The 18,771-nt window shown below is 38.9% G+C and overlaps 1 protein-coding gene across 2 annotated transcripts in view; it reads right to left on the bottom strand.

The window, feature by feature from the left end:
• Nucleotides 1-11,842, bottom strand: part of RFX3 (regulatory factor X3) — a 118,576-nt gene extending 106,734 nt beyond the window's left edge. The window contains exon 1 of one of the 2 annotated variants that reach the window (XM_042875444.1): nucleotides 11,624-11,842. Coding sequence is in view for 1 of the 2 variants with exons in the window: in XM_042875443.1 (XP_042731377.1) it covers nucleotides 8,677-8,689 (13 nt within the window). In the remaining variant the exon portion in view is untranslated. Of the gene's footprint in view, nucleotides 1-8,676; nucleotides 8,831-11,623 lie in introns of those variants that run through there. The other variant, XM_042875443.1, reaches the window with a different exon arrangement.
• Between the last annotated feature and the right edge of the window lie 6,929 nt (nucleotides 11,843-18,771).

The raw sequence follows: 18,771 nt of genomic DNA, 5'->3' as shown, positions 1-18,771 counted from the left end.
CATTGAGAACACAAGCCAGTAAGTGATGCTAAGACCTAAAACACAAGCCATTATGAAATCAAGCAGCAGGAACCCTTACAAGACAGATTCCCATGTGCAAACTAATTCTACGTCTCCACCTCATTTCAGTTTTCTGTGATACACATCTTGTGACTCATGACCATACAAACAATGAACTTCAAGAAGTCATTAAAGTTGGTTGCTACAATGAAGTTAAGATCCTGAGGACTGCTCTTTTTCTAAGTCAAGAAATGCCAGTTCCTTTGGAAATCAATCAGGAGACTATAGAAATAGATACTACAGTGAAGACAAGTGGTAAAGATACCATGCACCTTCATGCCTGCTAAAGATAGGTAACCTCTCAATGTTTTGGACTAGAATTACGGAAGATAATTTCAGTGCCTGAAATTTAAATCCTAATAATACCCTCTTCCCCAAAAAACTATTGAGATAATTTGGCAACTGAAATGTAAGTACTTCAGACCACACAAGTTTATTATTTGGTTTTATTATTTGACTACAAACTGTTCAGATAATTTGAAACAGCAATATTCTAAAAAACACATACCAGCTGCAGCTGAACCAGCAAGAACAAAACAAAAACTCCAATTTTAAAAAATTAGAAGCCCCATTCCATAAATCAGAATTACTACTTGTATGATAAACTACACTTTTGCTTTGCAGGACTAACACTAAATCTACTGCAGTAAATCATAGAACTGCTTAGATTAGAAGGGACATTAAGATCATCAAGCTTCAATCACTGTGCTGTCGGCAGGGTTGCACTCAATAGATCAGGCCCATCCAATCTGTTCTTGAATGCCTTCAGAGATACAGCATCCGTGACTTCTCACTCAGGGTAACCTGTTCCAGAGCTTCACCATCCTCTGAATAAAAAAATTCTTTGTAACATATAGCCTAAATTTCCTCTGTTCTAGTTAAAGCTATCTCCCTTGTCCAATCAGTATTAGACTACGTAAAAAGTAAGTCCCCATCCTGCTCATAAGCTCCCTTTAATTACTGAAAGGCTGCAATGAGTTCTCCCCAGAGCTTTCTCTACTCCAAGCTAAACAACACCAGCTCTATCAATCTCTCCTCAAAACAGATGTGCTCAAGCCGTTTGATTATCTTCAGAGTCCTCATCTGGACCTGATCCAACAGCTCCACACGTTTCTTGCACTGAGGGCCCCAGGACTGGATGCAGTACTCCAGATGGGGCCTCATGAGGGCAGAATAGAGGTGAACAATTATGTTCCTCACCCCACTGACGACCTCTCATTTGATGCTGCCTAGGATACAGTTGGCCTTCCTGGCTGCAAGCACACACCTTCACTTGTTTTGACTTAACTTTGATCACAAAGCATACTTTAGTCATAAAACCTCTGAATTCCTTTTGCAAAATAGCCAAATATTTGGAAGACGCTAAACATATCTCAGTCACGACAGATCCAGTGCATCACAAATTTGCCTGCTCATTATTGTTCCTTTTGAATTTGAACATTGTTTGAAATAATTTGAAAATAGTTCCTTTGGACAATATTATTTCAGACAGTCCAAATAACTTTCCCAGAAGTTATGGGGAGTTGTATTCAACAGAATCAACTCTAAGGAGTTAAAAACATACTGTATTCTACATTCTTCCATTTACTAAATCTGATAGGAAATAATAAAACAAATATGGAAAAATTATTTATAAACTCTTTTGCAACTTGCAACTCAGATGAAGTGGCGTAACACAGAATAGACCACATAAAATAGTTAACTAAATGTTAAACAGACAGTTGTATATTGATGTGGCCTTAAATTCCATTTGCTTAATAAACATGCTAATTTCATCTTATAGCTAACAGCTACTACACTTGTAGTTCAACTGCTCCTCATTAGCTAAGGCTAAAAGAACTTTAAATACATTCAGACCGTTCAACAGATGTAATTTGAATACATTTTATATATCATTTATTCATTTTATTAATAGGTTTAACAGACTCTGTAGAGCTAAATATATTCATTTAAACGCTGATTAACTTTCTACAATTTAACACAAAAAATATGTATGATCCAATCATTAAACTATTTTAGAATCTTATTCAGAAAATTAGAGTACATTTAGTTTCAAAGTGGTGATTAATGAACAACTGTTTTCCTAAGAACACAATTGAAAAGCAAGCAGTGGCTTTTAACTTAAGCAAGTAATTCTTTTTTCTTATTTTTTTTAACCAAGGCAAATAACACTGAATGCCAATACTTGCTTGTAAAAATTTAACTAGTAATATGAATTGGCAATCCTTCTTTTGTACAGCTGCGCGCACACACACTTCTTCATGGTTCTTCTACATTGTATATATTTCATCAACAAGAACATAGAGAAGGAAATACCCTTCCTTCAGTAAGATTGCTTCTCCTGCTTATTCAAGCAGCAGAACAATAAAGTCGTAACAGTACAGCACAGACCTTATCAGAAAAAAGAATAAAAAGGTGGTGGGAGAGAAACGAAGTACAATGCCAACTCTTCTAAATGCTTCACAGATAATGTACAGCAGGCCACTCCACGAGGCTTTAGCTCAAATACACTATTCTGGTCATGTAGCCCACTGGAAGCAAAACCTTCATACAGTCCATAAACATACAGTATCATTGTCAGAGTAACAGAGCTATATATGCATAACTCCTCTCCCTTCTTTATGAAAATATAGACACATTAAGAAAAAAAATCAGACCAAAACTATATAAAAAACTCTACACATCTGAAAATTCAGCAGATCTGCACTAACTCATATGAGCTACAAATATATTTTTAAGTTTTAGCTCCACAGAATCATAATAAAGTTACCTGTAACCTTGATAGCTGTAATGTAAATAGTTACGGCTCAGAATTGTATTTCATTTTTTCAATCCTTTCTAAGAAAGTATGATTAACAGAGAAAGAAGAAAACAGCAGGTCTTAACTGATCTAGAACACCTGCAAATGACATCTTGCACCCCTCATGGAGTTGTTCATTTCTATTTCTGTTTATCAGTGTGGTATTGCTAACTTAAATATCTGCTGTTCATGTGCTTAGAAAATGACCCTGAGACTGTATGTAAGAGAAAACATACCTAGATTAATTATAATGAAATAACAAAGCTGAAGATAGAAACCTTTTACTCGGTAGATGAACAATGAACATAGTTCCTAGTTATTTATTATTTGTAGTGGCAGCATCTAAAACTTGAACAACATTGAAATCTAAAGACATGTTTTTTACCTTAAAGAGCTTACAAATTTAATTTGAGATAAGATACTTCAGTAAGAATGTGCAAAAACTGAAGAAATACTGCTACATTATCATAAAGTCTACATACATTACAGAATGGTTGCCCTACATGTCTTCTCAGATAAACAAAGCTAAGCTGTACTCACTGTAGTGGTTCATGTGGGGCTGAAATGACCTTTAAACACAATGTCAGATACTGCCTTCCTTGAGCTAACCAATACAAGTCAGAAAATGCTACAAGTACACTATGTATTATACACTATGTATAATATACAAACTTTGATATCCACATAGCATTGTTATGGATGCAAATGTAGGAACTGAAACAAAGAAACATTAAAAATATATTGGGAATTTAAAGACGAATTTTGAATTGCTAGAATTTAAACCTCCAACTCTCACTAAAATTTGTATTATAATATGGAAAATTTCTTTGTTAATTTCAACTTACAACATATTCCACCCATCACCTGTCAGTTTTGGGGAGCTAAATCTAAAAGCAGGGGATCAAAGACAAACAACTTATCATGGTAGAACAGAAAAAATCTACACAACTAGAAGTACTATGCAAAACCAAGCAACTTAAGATGTACTATGCCAACTCCAGCTTGAAACTTTTTACACACTTCCGAAGGCAAATTACATTGAACTATATGCCATTACTTACCCACATGCATAAAAAAGCACTGCTTCATTAATTAGTCTTAGAGTATACAGACAAACAATAAGTATTATTAAACTATAGAATGTACAACAATGAAATTCTAATCCATTAGTCTCATATTCAATAAAGAATTTCTGAAATCAAAAGCAGTGATTCTTATAAGCATACTATTTTTTTTTATTGTTCTTCTATTCTAGAATTAGTAACTCTAATCAATTAGCACTTCTATCCCTTCTACAGTTCAGAAGTTTTAATGCCTATTTTATCCATAGAAAGTTTCAGTAAGAACAAAGAAAACTACACAAAGCAACACATTAATTTAAAGAAAAAAAAAAAACAACAAAACACAACAAAAACAAACAAACAAACAACATTGTCCCTTTAGGAATCAGTGGGAGAAAGTCCTCAGATTTGTCCCAGAGGAATTCAGGAGAGCTTTATCAAGAAGTCATCACACCTGAAAGCCCAGCTGAAGTGCCTCTACAACAATGCACTCACCCTGGGAAATTAACTGGAGAAAATGGAAACTACATTGCTATTAGAAAACTGTAACCTGCTTGCTACCACAGAAACATGGTAGGACAGACAGTACAGCTGGTTCACTACACTCAAGGGCTACGAGCTTTTTTTAGAAGATACTGACAGGGAAGGAGTAGCAGGAGTTGCCCTCTGTTAAGAAATGGATAGATGGTAAATAGACATCTCTGAGCAACAGGCACAATCAGGTTGAGAACTTATAGGTTAAAATTAGGGACCAGACCAACAGAGGACATTTGGTGGCTGCCAGATCAAGGGGAGCTGTTGATAAAGCCTTCTTTCTTCAGCTACATGAAGCAACACATTCTCAGTCTTTCATCCTGACAGGGAATTTCAACCACCCAGGTGTACGCTGGGAAAGAAACTTAGCTACAAACTACCCAGAAGACTCCTTGAGTCAATTCAGGAAAACTTCCTCATCCAGGTACCATAAAAAAAGCAACCAAACCTGGTGCTCACCACTGCAGAGGAGATAACAGTCTGAGATTGGAGACTGACTGGGGCATTGTGACCACACCCTTGTTGAGTTCAAGACCCTGAGAAATAAGGGACTAGCAAAGAGCAAGTCAGGACCCTGAACTTCAGGAAAGCATACTTCTAGCTGTTTAGGGAATACTGCATGGATCAGATGAGAAACTGCTCCTAGGAACACAACAGAGCTGGCTCCTCTTTAAAAACATCTTTCTGAGGGCATAAAAGTTCTCTGTCTCAGCATCAGAGATCAAGCAGAGGAGGCAGGAAACAAGCATGGCTGAGTAAAGGCCTGATGGTCAAGCTGCATGATAAAAAGGAAATGCCCAGGCAGAGGAAGCAGGGAGGTGTGGTTTGGGAAGAATACAGGGAGGCCATCCAGACATGCAGAGTTGGTATCAAAAATGCCAAGGCACATAGATAGAGTTGAACACAGGAAGGGAGGTGAAAAATAAGGACAGATTGTACAGGTTCATTGGTCAGAAGAGAAAAGGCAAGGGTCTATGCACTCTGATAAATGAGGCCCAATGAGACCAATGACATGCATCCCACAGTCCTGAAAGAGCTCGCTGATGTGGTTGCCAAGCCATTCTCATTCATATTTGACAAGTTGTGACTATCAGGTGAAGTTCCCAGTAACTGGAAAAAGGGAAACATCATTCCCATTTTTAATAAAGGGAGAAAGGAAAAGCAAGGGATCTACAGGCCAACGGTCCTCACTCCTGTGCCTGGGAAGATTGTGGTACTCATCCTTTTGGAAGATATGCTCTTTAAAGTACACTCAAGACAACGTATTCTGAAACAATAAGCACAGCTTCACCAAGGGCGGATTGTGGCAGACCAGGCTGGTGACACATGAGGGAATGACAGGAACAATGGACAAAGGAAGGTCAAATTATGAAATCTACCTGGACCTGAGCAAGGCATTTGGCATGGCCTAGCACATTATCTCTAAATTGCAGAAATACAGATTAGAATGGTGGACTATTCAGTGGATAAAGAATTGTTTGGGTGATTGTAACTAGAGAGTTGTGGTCTGTGGACCTATGTCCAGGCAGAGGCCAGCCATGAGTGGTATTCCCTAATGGCTCTGTCTTGGGACTGGTGTTCTTCAATGTTTTTATTAATGATTTACACAGTGAGATTGAGCATATTCTCAATAAGTTTGCAGATGACACTAGCCTGAGCGTTACAGTAGACACAACAGAAGGAACAGTTGCCATCCAGAGGGACCTAGACATCAAGACCTACTTGAGAAAGGCAAGGCACTGCACTTGGATTGGGCCAATCCCAGCTACATATGCAGGCTAGGAGAAGAACTCATTGAGAGCAGCTCGATGAAAAAGGCCTTTGGAGGATCCTGGAGGATGAAAAGATTAGCACAAGCCAACTGTGTGTGCGTTTGCAGCCCAGAATGCCTGGGCTGAATAAAAAGAGCAGTGGCCAGCAGTGAGAAGGAGGTGACTGAACACCATTGTTTGTCCTTGTGAGGCCCCATCTGGAGTATTGCACGCAGGCCTGAGGTCTACAGTGCAAAACATGAGTTTTTGGAGCAGGCTAAGAGGAGGGCTACAAAGATGATCAGAGAGCTGGAGAACCTCTCCTATGAAGAAATGTTGAGGCAGTCAGGGTTGTTTAGCTTGGAGAAGAGAAGGCTCTGGGGAAACCTGACTGTAGCCTTTTAGTTCTTGAATGGAGCTTACGAGCAAGAGGGAGACCAACTTTTTATATGGTTTCATACAGACAGAACAAGAGGGAATGATTTTAAACTAGAAGAGGGAAGATATAGGTTAGATGTTAGGCAAGCATTGTTTACTCAGAGGGTGGTGAGGCACCAGCACAAGTCATCCTGCATGATCTCCAGAAGCATTCAAGGCAAGGTTGGATGGGGCTGTGGGCAGCCTGAGCTGGTGGGTGGCAGCCCTGCCCATAGCAGGTGGTTGGAACTAGATGATCTTAACGTCCCTTCTAACCTAAGACATTTTATGATTCATTGATGTTTGTCCTTCAAACCAAAATAATTGTATTAAGAGCTTGCAATACTACAATGCCTAGAAACATGTTAGAAAAAAATCAGTAAGTTTTATTTAAATTCCTATGAAGTATCACTGTATTTCAATGACAAAAAACTCCTTTTTTTTTTTTCTTTTTATATTTCAAATAGCATAGCACCCTCTGGTGCATCTCCTATAAGTAAAATAACTGAATAAAAGCTAGTCATTGTTACAGAAAACACACGGTTAGTAAACAAAGAAAAAACAAGGAGCTCCAAGTTAAAAAGAAAAAATAATTAAAAAATCACCTGACCAAGAAGTGTTAGAAAACAAATAATCTAGTTTATTAAAACCAATTGTAATAGAATTACAAATGTTACAGAATAAAAAAAAAGGCTGGCAAAATTACTTTTGCAACAAAAGTGTTAAGACCAAAAAAGTTTGAAACTAATTCTGTATTCTTAATATGTCATTTTTGCTGAAAAATAAAACCTAATAAATCTTAAATGATACAAAGGTAAAAATAAGTTTTTAGTGAAACAAAGTGTTACATCGAGCTATATTTCTGCTCTTTGTCTTGCAAGCAGGACAATAACTATTTGTTCACACAGTCATGAAACAAAAAATCTCATATTCAAAGTCACATCCCCTTTAAAAATCTGATGATAAAATAATTTTTAAAAGTATCACGCTATTGTGCTGTATGTTGAACGCTTGAAACTCTGATACTATATGTTAACTATTAAAACACATCCAGTGACTGGGAAAATAATTTCCTAGCAAAGTAAATCTTGCTAATCACAAAAGCAGAAAACACCACCTGCTTTAGGCAGCTCTTTTGTGAACCTCTGGAAGTCTCAACACAATGCACAAGGAATGAAAGTAACACCTGTTTAAACTAGCCATCTGTCTCTACCAAACCAGATTTAGCTAAAAATCAGTGTATGTACACTGCTACTTAAACTTCCAAAATATAAATATACAGGTGCTACCCTGTAAGCAAAGAGAAGTAAAAACACCTTTACCAGAAATACAAAAATAATAATGTCAAACTTGCGGCTAACAGATAAGCATTATCTTCAATATTAGTTTATATAGATCAAAAGCTTCATTAATTTGTCATTTCTCACCCTTAGTTTTAAAAAAATTTTTCATAAATAAAATGTATTAAAATAATACTTTGTTTGCTCTAACATATTTATACGGTAACAAGCTTGTTTTAAGAATACAACTTCATCTACAAGAACACTACAGTATCATTTGAAGTTTATTTTTCATTCTGTCCGTATTTGTGATGCATTCACAACACATCACTTCAATTTTAAATAATTGTAAAAAGTAAACAAATGAGCTTCTAAAAGTGAGAGTATTTTACATAATAGCTGGCAAGTTTTTGAAGAGTATGGAATGTTCTAAGAAGGAAACTTTCCATAAGAGGTCAAAGTAAAGCATGAAGACCAGAACCAGAAATAGTAGCTAGAACACCAAAAGAACAGCAATACTATAAGACCATTGCTTTGTAGATACTTTGTTACGTTTCAAGTAAAAAGAAATGAAAAAAAATCTTCCTTCTCAATGGAAAGTTTTATAAACTATTTTAAACAGTAACATTTATTTCTGTATACAGTTCTGTAATTAACAAACTACCACACAACTACCGCACCAGGTGGAAACATGAAATTCGATAGAGCTAACAAAGCTGAACCTAATTATGAAATAAAGCACCCTGACTTCAAACTTCGTAACAACATTGTACCTTTAATTCCCATTTCATTTATTTTCACTGCATCATTGAAGGGCTCCTCCACAGTACAATGTAAGCTAGCTAAAGCACATCGAAGCCTATGATCCACGAAGACTCATTAGAGTATGCTGAAACAATTTAAAACAATGTTACACAGACAGTTACACAGTGTAAGTCATGAAAATGAATGTTAAAAAAAAATAAATAAAAAAAAAATCACAAGCCACTTCATTTTCAAATGCTGGTTAGCATCACAAACACCAACTATTTTGACAGCTGAGGGCATTAAGGAATCAAATGCATAAAGCAGATATCATCTGTGACCACTAAAATATTTCAGAAAGAATAAAGGCTCAACAGTTTTCCCTTTCAGGTCCCTAATATTAATTGAGTTGATCATGGTTGATTTATTATAGTTTTTCAAACAGCAGGCTTAACAAAATACAGCTAAGTAATATTAAAGAAGTCTTCGGTTTTAGATAAAATTACATACTTTAACATGACTTTTAAAACACTTCTGTACAGAAAAAAAAAAAAAAACAAAAAAAACTTATAAAACTCTCTCAGTCTGTGTGTTTCCTTTGAGACCACAGGTCTGGATGCTTGTCCTTCAAGGACAGACCTCAACATCCAGGAAGAAAGGCATCCTGGACAGGGCTCTGTCCTGTTGAAAGAAGGCTACTCAGGAGAGGCATGGTGTAGAGCTGACACCAGCTTTTTCAACATCAAGTAAATGCATCGAATGGTTTAGTGACTGATGAATCACATACATAATGTAATAACAAGGAAATTAAGATTTAAATCTGCCATATAACTGATGTAGTAAAATAACCTTCTGACTCCATACACATATAACTGAATTGTTACTCACTCTGAATGTTCTTAATATCTCTCAAAGTTATTTTGTAGCAGTACGCGCAAAATCAGCACTTGACGGCTTCATCTTGAATAAAATGATGACAACATAGACGTCTTTGGTAATTACCCAAAATAGAATTATTTTCATTCACATACTTGCTTTCTGAAAAAAAAAACACCAAAAAAACCCAAAACAAAACAAAACAAAACAAAAACACAAAAAATCCCACAATCTGCCTTGCCTTAAGAAACATTGATATAAATGAAAGATGTATCACAGTTGATGACCACCTGGAAAAAATGACCCTGTCACATTCATTGGTAGGTCCATTATGAGATAAAACAACATATCCTTGTTGGCAAAGAAAAAACTTATAAACAGAGTTCCGCTAAAGGTATTCAAATAGAAAAGGTGTAGAATTTTTAATAATAAATTAATAATAAAGAAATTTTTTGATTATGTTTTCCCTTAACGATTTAATTAAATAAAGGAAATAAGTAAGTCACCACTACAAAAAAGAAAAAAAAGTCTGCCACACCAAAAGGTGATTTGGCATGTCAAGGAAGAGAGCACAACTGGATATAGAGATGTTAAATGATAATTTTAATCACCAAAAAAGATGCCAGAAGCATACTTTATCCCAAAGAACTTAAAAAAAAAAAAAAAAGTAAACAAAGTATAATTTTCTACCTCCAACAATACAGCAATGCAAGTCTTTAGATCTTAACAACTAAAAAAAAAAAAAAAAAAAGCCAACCAATCAACCAACCAAATAAAAAACAAACAAACAAACAAAAAAAAACCACTGGTATTTTGGATTAAAAAAAAAAAAAAGAAGAAGAAAAGAAAAAATATCATCATTAATAACATAATTTGTACTTCAACCTCTTGTGAGGTAAAAAGGTGCCTCTTCCTTTCTTTCCAAAGCATCCTCTTGAAATGCAGCTGCAGTAACAAAAAATCACAAATCACAAAGACATTTTTAATTTCTTCCCTCTGCTTCTTAGCACACAAACTCGCAGTGACAGTGAAATGTCTCAGATTTCTTTGATTGTGGAGAGTTTAAGAAAACTCGTAAGGATCCTCTCCCCATGTACATAATGTGCATTTACTCCATCTACACACACACTACACCATACTACACTGGCAACATAAAAATGTAATAACAGCAATATAGTAATAATTCCTAGAAGGATTGCAAGAAGAAAAAAAAAGAAACCCGCAACTATGTGTATGGGTGGGGGTACCGAATAAACAGGAAAACACAGTACAAAGAAAATGCAGTTTATCCTAAAATAAGTAAGGACATTAATTATGAATAAATGAAAGGGGAAAAAAAAAAAAAAAAAAAAGAAAAGAAAAGAAAAAAGAAAAGAAAAGAAAGAAAAAGAAAGGTTTGGCTGAAAAAAACACAGAGAGTGACTGATCGCATATACAGGAGTCTCACTGGAGCCTAGGGAAGTTGGCAAACACCTGCACCTCCGGCAGCCACACGGACCAGAACAAGGCCCCTCGCTCTGCGCTGTGCAATGGGATCCATCTCCGCTGCTTCTTTCCTCCCACCTCCACCCCCAAGATGTTGCATTCTTTTTTGTTGTGGCTGTTGTTTTTTGCATAATAATAATAATTATTATTTAAAGAACACAATCTTAGCTTGTGCCCGAAGTCTCGTCTCCCAAAATTCCCTCGTCCCCACATCCCCCCCCCTCCGCTTGAACAGGAGACGACGGAAGACGCGTACCCATCGCATCCACGCGATTGTCCCGCAGGTCCCAGCAGCGCCTTCGTCCCCGCACGGCCGAGCCCCGGCTCCCCGCTCAGCCGGCCCCACCGCGCGCTTCCCTCGGCCCCGCGGACACCCCCATCCCGCCGCCCCCCGCCGCGCGCTCCCACGCCGAGGCGGCGGGGCCGGGCGAGAGGGACGGCAACGGAGAAGGCGGCGGGGCCGGGCGAGCGATCCGCGCTCCCCCGCCGCCCCGCCGTCACACGCCGCGGCGCGACGGAGCGTCCCCGGCCCGGATGCCGCGAGGTGGGGGGAGGCAGAAGCCGGGGGAAGGAGAGCGGAGGGAGGGCCGGCGTGCGCCCGGCGAGAGCACTCACCTGGGCTGAGGCGGGCTGCGGTGCTGCTCCGGCTGTCGCTGCTGCTGGAGGCGGCTGTTGTTGTTGTTGTTGTTGTTGTGGGTGACGATGAGGAAGGGGGTGAGGATGGGGGTGAGGAGCAGCAGGAGGAGGAGGAGGAGCAGGAGAGGAGCGGTTGTTGTTGATGGGTAACAGTCGCCAGGACTACGGTGACTATGGCGCTTGATTCACAAGGCAACGGTTGCTATAACTCACAAAAGGGAGAGCGAGCGAGGGAGGAGGAGGCGGCGGCCCAGTCGGAGAGGCCCGGAAGAGGCGGGGCCTGCCCTGACTGACGGCCCGGGGCCGAGCGCTACCTGCTCCCTCCGCCGGGCCGGGCGTCGTCCGCCGCGCCCCCGCTCATCCGTCGCGCCAGGACCGCCCGCGCGATACACGCGGTGCCGGCGGCGCAGCGCGCGGGCCGGTAAGGCTGTGGCGATACCGGACCCGAGCCCGAGGCGTGGCCGCGCGGGGGCCGCCTGACGCCACATCCGGCGGGCGGGGGTTGGAGCCCGGCCCCGGCGCGCTGCCCGCCGCGGGGGTCGTGCCGCACCCGCTGTCGGTCGAGGGGCCGCCGCTGGCGGAGGAGCGGGAGGGAAGTTACGCCCGACGGCGGCTGCTCGCCTCCCCCTGCGGCCGCCTATCGTGGCACCCCGCGCCTTCATCGGAAATAAAAAAAAAAAAAAGCCCCCGCCGACGGTGGGGGAGCTGCCCGTCTGCCGCCATCTTGACGCGGGGGGGATGGCGCGGGCTGAGCCCGCCGAGTTACGGCCATCCGGCGCGGCCTCAGTCGGGCGTCTCTGGCGAGGAGTCGGGCCGCGGTGGGGTCGATTCCCTGGGGCGTCCTCGCTCGCCCTCCAGCCGCCTCATTTCTGTCACAGCCTTGAGCTGTGAGCAGCCGGTGGGGCTGTGGCGGCCGTGAGTGAAGAACAGTGCGGTTGAGAATCCACCGTGCCGACAACCCGAGCCTGTGCTGCGTTGGGATGTGTGTTTAGGGAACAGGAGAGATGGAGATTGAGGCTGTTTTGTGGCCGTATACAGTTCCAGCACCTCCAGTGGGTAGTGCAGTGTTCCTTTGTAGCCCTGGTGCATCCCAGGCTGCAGCTCTTCGCTAGCCTGTGAAGTGTCTGTGAAGTGTCTTTGCGTAGCTCCTGCAGTCTATTGCTGACAGTGCTTGCCATAGAAGGCACCTAATTGAGTTCTATGCACCCTTCCACGTCCCTTTATCTTGCCATTATCTATACACAGCTCGACAATTCTTACTTCTCACACCAGTCCCTTGAACTTCCTCATGTTTGCCTCACAAACCCTGGTACTACTCCATTACAGCTGTCCCTAGAGACTGAAATTGCCCTTAAGTACTAAACAGAAGTATTTTCAACCCGTGAATAGGTGTACTGTGATTTTTAAAGCCCAATGTAACCATCATAGCTCTTAACAATTGCCTACAAAAAATTACTGGGAAATATGAAAGTGTGTAAAAATCAAACCTGAATCAACACAGCATTACATTTACAACAGAACAATCCTGAATAGTAGAATGGTGTAGTTTTACAGATGAAACTAATCTGAAATGCCGTAGCAGTAACTGCTCCATTTGGTTATTCAGCTGTTGAATCTTGGATGCTTGAAGAGCTTACCTTCACTTTGTGACAGTAGCCTTGTCAATCAGAAACACTGAGATAAAATCGTAAAAAGTAACAAAAATGGATAGTGTTGTCTTACATTGTTCATTTGAAGGCAAGCTGTATTTCAGTTTAACATTATTTCAGGTAACGGACATCTGTTACCCTATCTATCCAGGAAATAAAAGTTGCTTTATTTAGGTGATAATGCACTGAAAGCTTGGAGGATTTGTGCTTTCATTGATTTCTCATTTTCTTGTGAGCAATATGAAGGAGGGGACAGTGAGTGATTTCAGGGAAAAAAAAAAAAAAAAAAATGTTGCCAGAAGGATATGACTAATTCTGTGGAAATGCCTAACCAAATTTCATCTGATCCATGCTGGTAAAGAGAGTTTTTATTTCAAGGATTTTAATACTTAGTATTATACTGTCCTTTCTCTTATGTCAAGTTGTTGGTTGCAAGCATATTTGCTTTGCAAGATGAACAGGATGACCTGTCATAAAGTTGAAGGATAAAATCCCTTGGCTATTAGTTTGCATTCTTAAATCATGGAACTTTATATTTCTGTCCTCGTTGAAAAATGATATCAAACCCAGTCAGACCTTGGCATAAATGTGATACACATATATACATTTGTTGCCACCCTTGAATTAATGTGTTTGCAGAATATTTAAATCTCTATTAACATCTCAGTCTCTAAATACATAATCACTTGCTATGTCAGAAGGAGGGTCATGGCTTCTTTTGTTACTGGGAAATTGTTGAATCACTTCAATGTTTTGATCCTTTCATCTATGAAATTTGTTTGCAGAGCTGTCTGCACTAATCAATCAGAGCCTAACAGAAACTGAAGTCCTGCTTCAAAACATTGTGAATACAAATATATATATTTTTCAAACTTCAGAATTCGAATTTTTGGTCTTTATCAAAATACACATCTCATCTTATCTTGAAGAAATGTCATTTTTTCTTAGCAACAGTTACATATTTCTAGATAATCAACAGAAGCATTAAATCACGTCATATGGCTATGGTAACTAGTGATAATATTAATCAACCTTTCAAATTAAAATATGAAAAAAAAATCTTTTCATTAAAAGTAGTGCTAAAAACTTTGTAATTTGTGGTTAGATGCAAAATACACTGTATCTCTCAAAAAAATTTTATGGCTTTGCACATGGACAAGTAATAATCAAAATAATTAACATTTTTCAACACTGAATTAAAACAAGAGTAGACAGACATTTCTTGTACTTGCTTTTTTTGCTTTCAGACTGAACACTTCTACAAATAATTGTTTCTGTACCAAGGAATTTATAGTGAAATCTATTATATAAAGAAAGATAACAGAGAAGATGTTACTCCTATCATTTTTTTTTCCTGATTATAAATTTTAATGAAATCACTTTTTGATCTTCATCAGAATTACATTCCTATCCCTTCCATTTTCTGAGAGAAGAATTCATTAAGAGCAACCCAGAAGAGAAGCCCTGGACTTGGATGTCCTAGTGAATGAAAAGCTTAATGCAAACCAGCGGCTTGTTCTCGCAGCCTGTACCAACACTATCCTGGGCCAGTTTGTCAAGTCTCCCATAAAACTTGTGCATTCATGCCATCATTTATCAAGAGCCATGCTGTAAGAATAAATGCTGTATAGTAAATGCTGTATGAAAAAAAAAAAAAGCAATTTTGCATTCTCTAAAGTCTAGTCGTTGTCTTGTCTTTTTTGTTCATGTGAATACTCACCATGGGGAGAAGATGAAGAAGATAGTTTAGATGTTTTAAAGAATTAGGCAGTTTAGGTGCAGATGTGTAGGCTATGCTGTCTTGGCTGCTTGTCATGTTTCTTTGATTACCCATGTAAGTATGCAGACAAGAACATGGTTCTGCTTAGCTAAATTGGTTATTACTACCTGATAAGTAAATACTATTAAACACCTATATTATGCTTTCTTAAGGCTACAACAAGTCACTCACCACTGAGCATTTTGTTTCCCTCATGATACCCTCTTGTCTTGGCGCTCTAGATGGATCCAGCATGATGTGTAATAGGAGTTCTCTGAATGCCTGTTAATATATTGGATTTTTATAGGATTAGGTGAGATTAGCCTGGTCCATAATCTCAGTTCCTTGTTCATGTGAACAGTATTTCCTTTTTAATGCTGATTTTTCTTCATCTATGGAGTCCTTGCCATTTGTTTGGGACTAACATCTGTGTCAGTCTGTACCAGATAGCTGAGGAATGGTGAGTTCTTTGTTGCTTCTGGACTGCCAGCACAGCCTGCATGTTTGACCCTGAGGGTGAAAGCTGTTGGCCGTACTGCCTCTCTGGCCAGAAAATCAGTGGGTATGTCTACCTTGTGGCTTCTCAAGTCCTGTGTAATTTGGACACTACTGTGATACTGCTCTGGAAACGCTCAGTTCTGACAAAGATGAGTTTGTGTCTTTTCCACCGTACCCTAGCTTCTATCCTCTCATCAGAAATTAATGAGACCACCAGTAGATGACTGTCAGTCTTGCTAATACTTTCTCCACACAGTTTTACAAGAAATGTGCTTTCCTAGGATCCCTGTTTTGTTTTGTTTTTTCCATAAGGCACCCTATTGACAATTCTGAGACAGGAGACATTGACAGTACTATCATTTGCAGAGATGAGGAAGAAACAAGATGGCAAGAAGTGGAGGCTTACAGTGAAAAGCAAACATAAAACTGGTGACAGCTGGCTTTATGTGTGTGAGAAGCAGTCCTAGAAGTGTCATACACTCTACATTTTTAAATCTTTCTGCAAGTACCTCTGTACTTGCTACACACTAAAGGGAAGATTTAACAGAGGTGCAGCCCTCTAGCTGTGTTTAGGCCCTTACTTCTGTATTAGCAACATGATGTGCACAATCAAGGAATGCAACTTCCAGTTTGCTTGTATTGGAAAGGTGAATTGAAGAAGGGAGTGAAATTTTCATGCACCAAAACTGTGCTGTGAAGAGAATAAAAGCACAACAAGTGCAGAAAATAAGAGATTTGCCTTAGTCATGCACTGCTTGTATGAGAGAAGATGCTATAGCAGTCATATTCTTAATTGGGAAACCTGACACATTAATCAGTTTTTAATGTCCGTTACAGTTTGGTTACATTAAGTTCCTTGTGGACCAGTCCATCAAACACAGAAGTATCAATGATTTTTATAATGACATTAAGATAAATCCCCACTGCAGTTTTTTCCATCTCTTGAGTAATAACAGTCCAGTAAGCAAAGCAGTCACTATTCTTCATTATCTGATATAACAAATGTGAAAATACTGAGTAGGTGTATGTTAAACTACGTTATATTGTAAACAAACAAATACAGATTTATTTTTTTTTTCATTGCAAGGTGAAATTTGAGATTACTCTAGCCACTGAGAATCCATTTTTTCTATGTGAAAATGCCTAAAATATCCAGCCCTGATTCTGGGGTTAGTCATTTAAACAATTCCTATTAAAATAATTTTTCTCCATACTTCTAATGTCAGAATGAGTTTGCTACATGTGACCTTATAGATGTGGCAGTGCCAGAGCCTCCTGCATCTAAGCGCTGTTTTGTACAGACATCATAGAAGGTGCCCAGCTGCCTGGCTTCACATCAGGCTTTAAATTTTCTCCATTATAAACAAAAAGGTCATGGCAAAAGAGTGTGAAGGTTGTATGGAATTATCCCCTTGATCTGTTCTGATTAATTCAATCTACTCCAGACAGTGACAAAGAATAAAGGAATTAATTGTTCACCTGTAGCTGGTTAGGAATCATTACTTTCTTCAATCTGGCATCCTGTGGGGTCACTGTATGTACTTACCTTTACCAGACTGTGGCTGGGCTTAGTAACGACTGTGATGACCAAGTGAGCATTGCCCTTTCTAGAAAAACAGCAACAACAAAACCAGGCAGCTGAAATAGAAAATAAATGCTGTTTTGGGAATGCAATGCACAGCAGACTTTGTGAAAACTGTATTATCATCTACATCATGAACACATATTTTTTTACATTTTTGGGGAACGTCTAATGCAACTGTCAACTCTGAAGAACGTACGCCTAGTAGATCTTCATTTGTATTCAGCATGCAGTTACAAATCAAATCATCTGCTTGTTTACAAAGATTCATATTTTTTGTTGAATCCAAATGGGAATACTTCATTGTGACACTGGACTAGAGTAGTATAGGATCTTTTGGTAGATCTACCATTTGCAAGCAGTAGCCTGTGTTTGTGTTTTAATGCTTTTAATATGGATTCAATTTGCCAAACACATAGTTTTAAGGGGGAAAAAAAAAAAAAGCAAACCAACAAAAAACTGTGCAGTGGAAGATGCAGTATATGATCAAGGACATTGTGGCCTGCTTTTGGCATAAGTGTGTTCAGCTTTGCATGGCACTCTTTTCTTCCATTGCAATGAGCCTAGAGAAAACATATTCAGCCCCTCTTTTGTGTATTATCATTCCTTTCTTAATTTATTTACTCAAATCTGTCAAACTCAAAACCTGTTACATATTAAAGCTCAGAAGCAAAAGATCCCTAGCAGCTTGGGAGCATCTGAGCCATCTCAGGTGTGCAGAGAACCCTGACTAGGCTGCTAGCAACAGGACTGTTGGTGGGACCAGGCAAGAGCATGAGGTGGCAACATAGCAGGCCCTTGACACACTTGGGCACCATGTCTGTTAGTTAAGGCAAAGGCCAGAACTCGAGGAGAGAAGCGTAAGAAATGTGGCTTAGACAGCTATTAGAATGAAGAGTCAGTAGGACATTTTGGAATGGTTCTTCAGGGTCATTCTTTTTGTTTGCTTTTGGTTTACTTGTTTTCCCAAGCACTATCTGAGTTTGCTCAAAGCATATGATGCATGAAACACAAGACTACCCCTATTGCAAATGCTCCCATATCACAGTATCACTGTGGTTTTTTTACAAGTTATAATTTTATGTTACAATCTGTTAAGCACCCTTGCAAATTTGTACGTTGTAATAAAAAATATTTTCCTAGAATCTAATGCAACACTTGATGAAGAGTACAAAGAAGAGCTTTTTTTCAAAAATTGAGAGATGTGAAAAATTTAAACGTTACTAGTTTCTGGTGGTCACTTTTTTTTTTTTTTTTTTTTCCTAATGAGACTTATCAAAAAGATGCCTCTGAAATATAAAAGTTAACTTTGAACATTTGAATCTTGAAGATTTTATGGAACAAGTAAAAAAAAAAAAGATTTCATTTTTAAAAAGGTAACTTAAAGGCCTTTTGATTCATTATGCTTAGGAATTATTTGAAATAACTAAATTACTCAAATAAGGAAATAATGTGCTTAGAATTATGTTTAAGCATTTGATTACTCATGAAGGAATATTTTTTTAGATGAAAATATACAATATTAATTGTAGTCTTCTTATTAGAATGTAATTTTATTCTTTGCTTAGAAGAAATAACTGAAAAAAACCTTCTGAACTAATGATTGATGAAAATGGTTGAAATAGATGAAGATTATAAA

Source organism: Lagopus leucura, unplaced genomic scaffold, assembly GCF_019238085.1.
Source record: "Lagopus leucura isolate 7727_CA_CO unplaced genomic scaffold, USGS_WTPT01 Super-Scaffold_100014, whole genome shotgun sequence".
NCBI classification, from domain to species: domain Eukaryota; kingdom Metazoa; phylum Chordata; class Aves; order Galliformes; family Phasianidae; genus Lagopus; species Lagopus leucura.
Note: the sequence above shows the minus strand (reverse complement) of the source record. Positions and strands in the feature narration are given on the sequence as shown.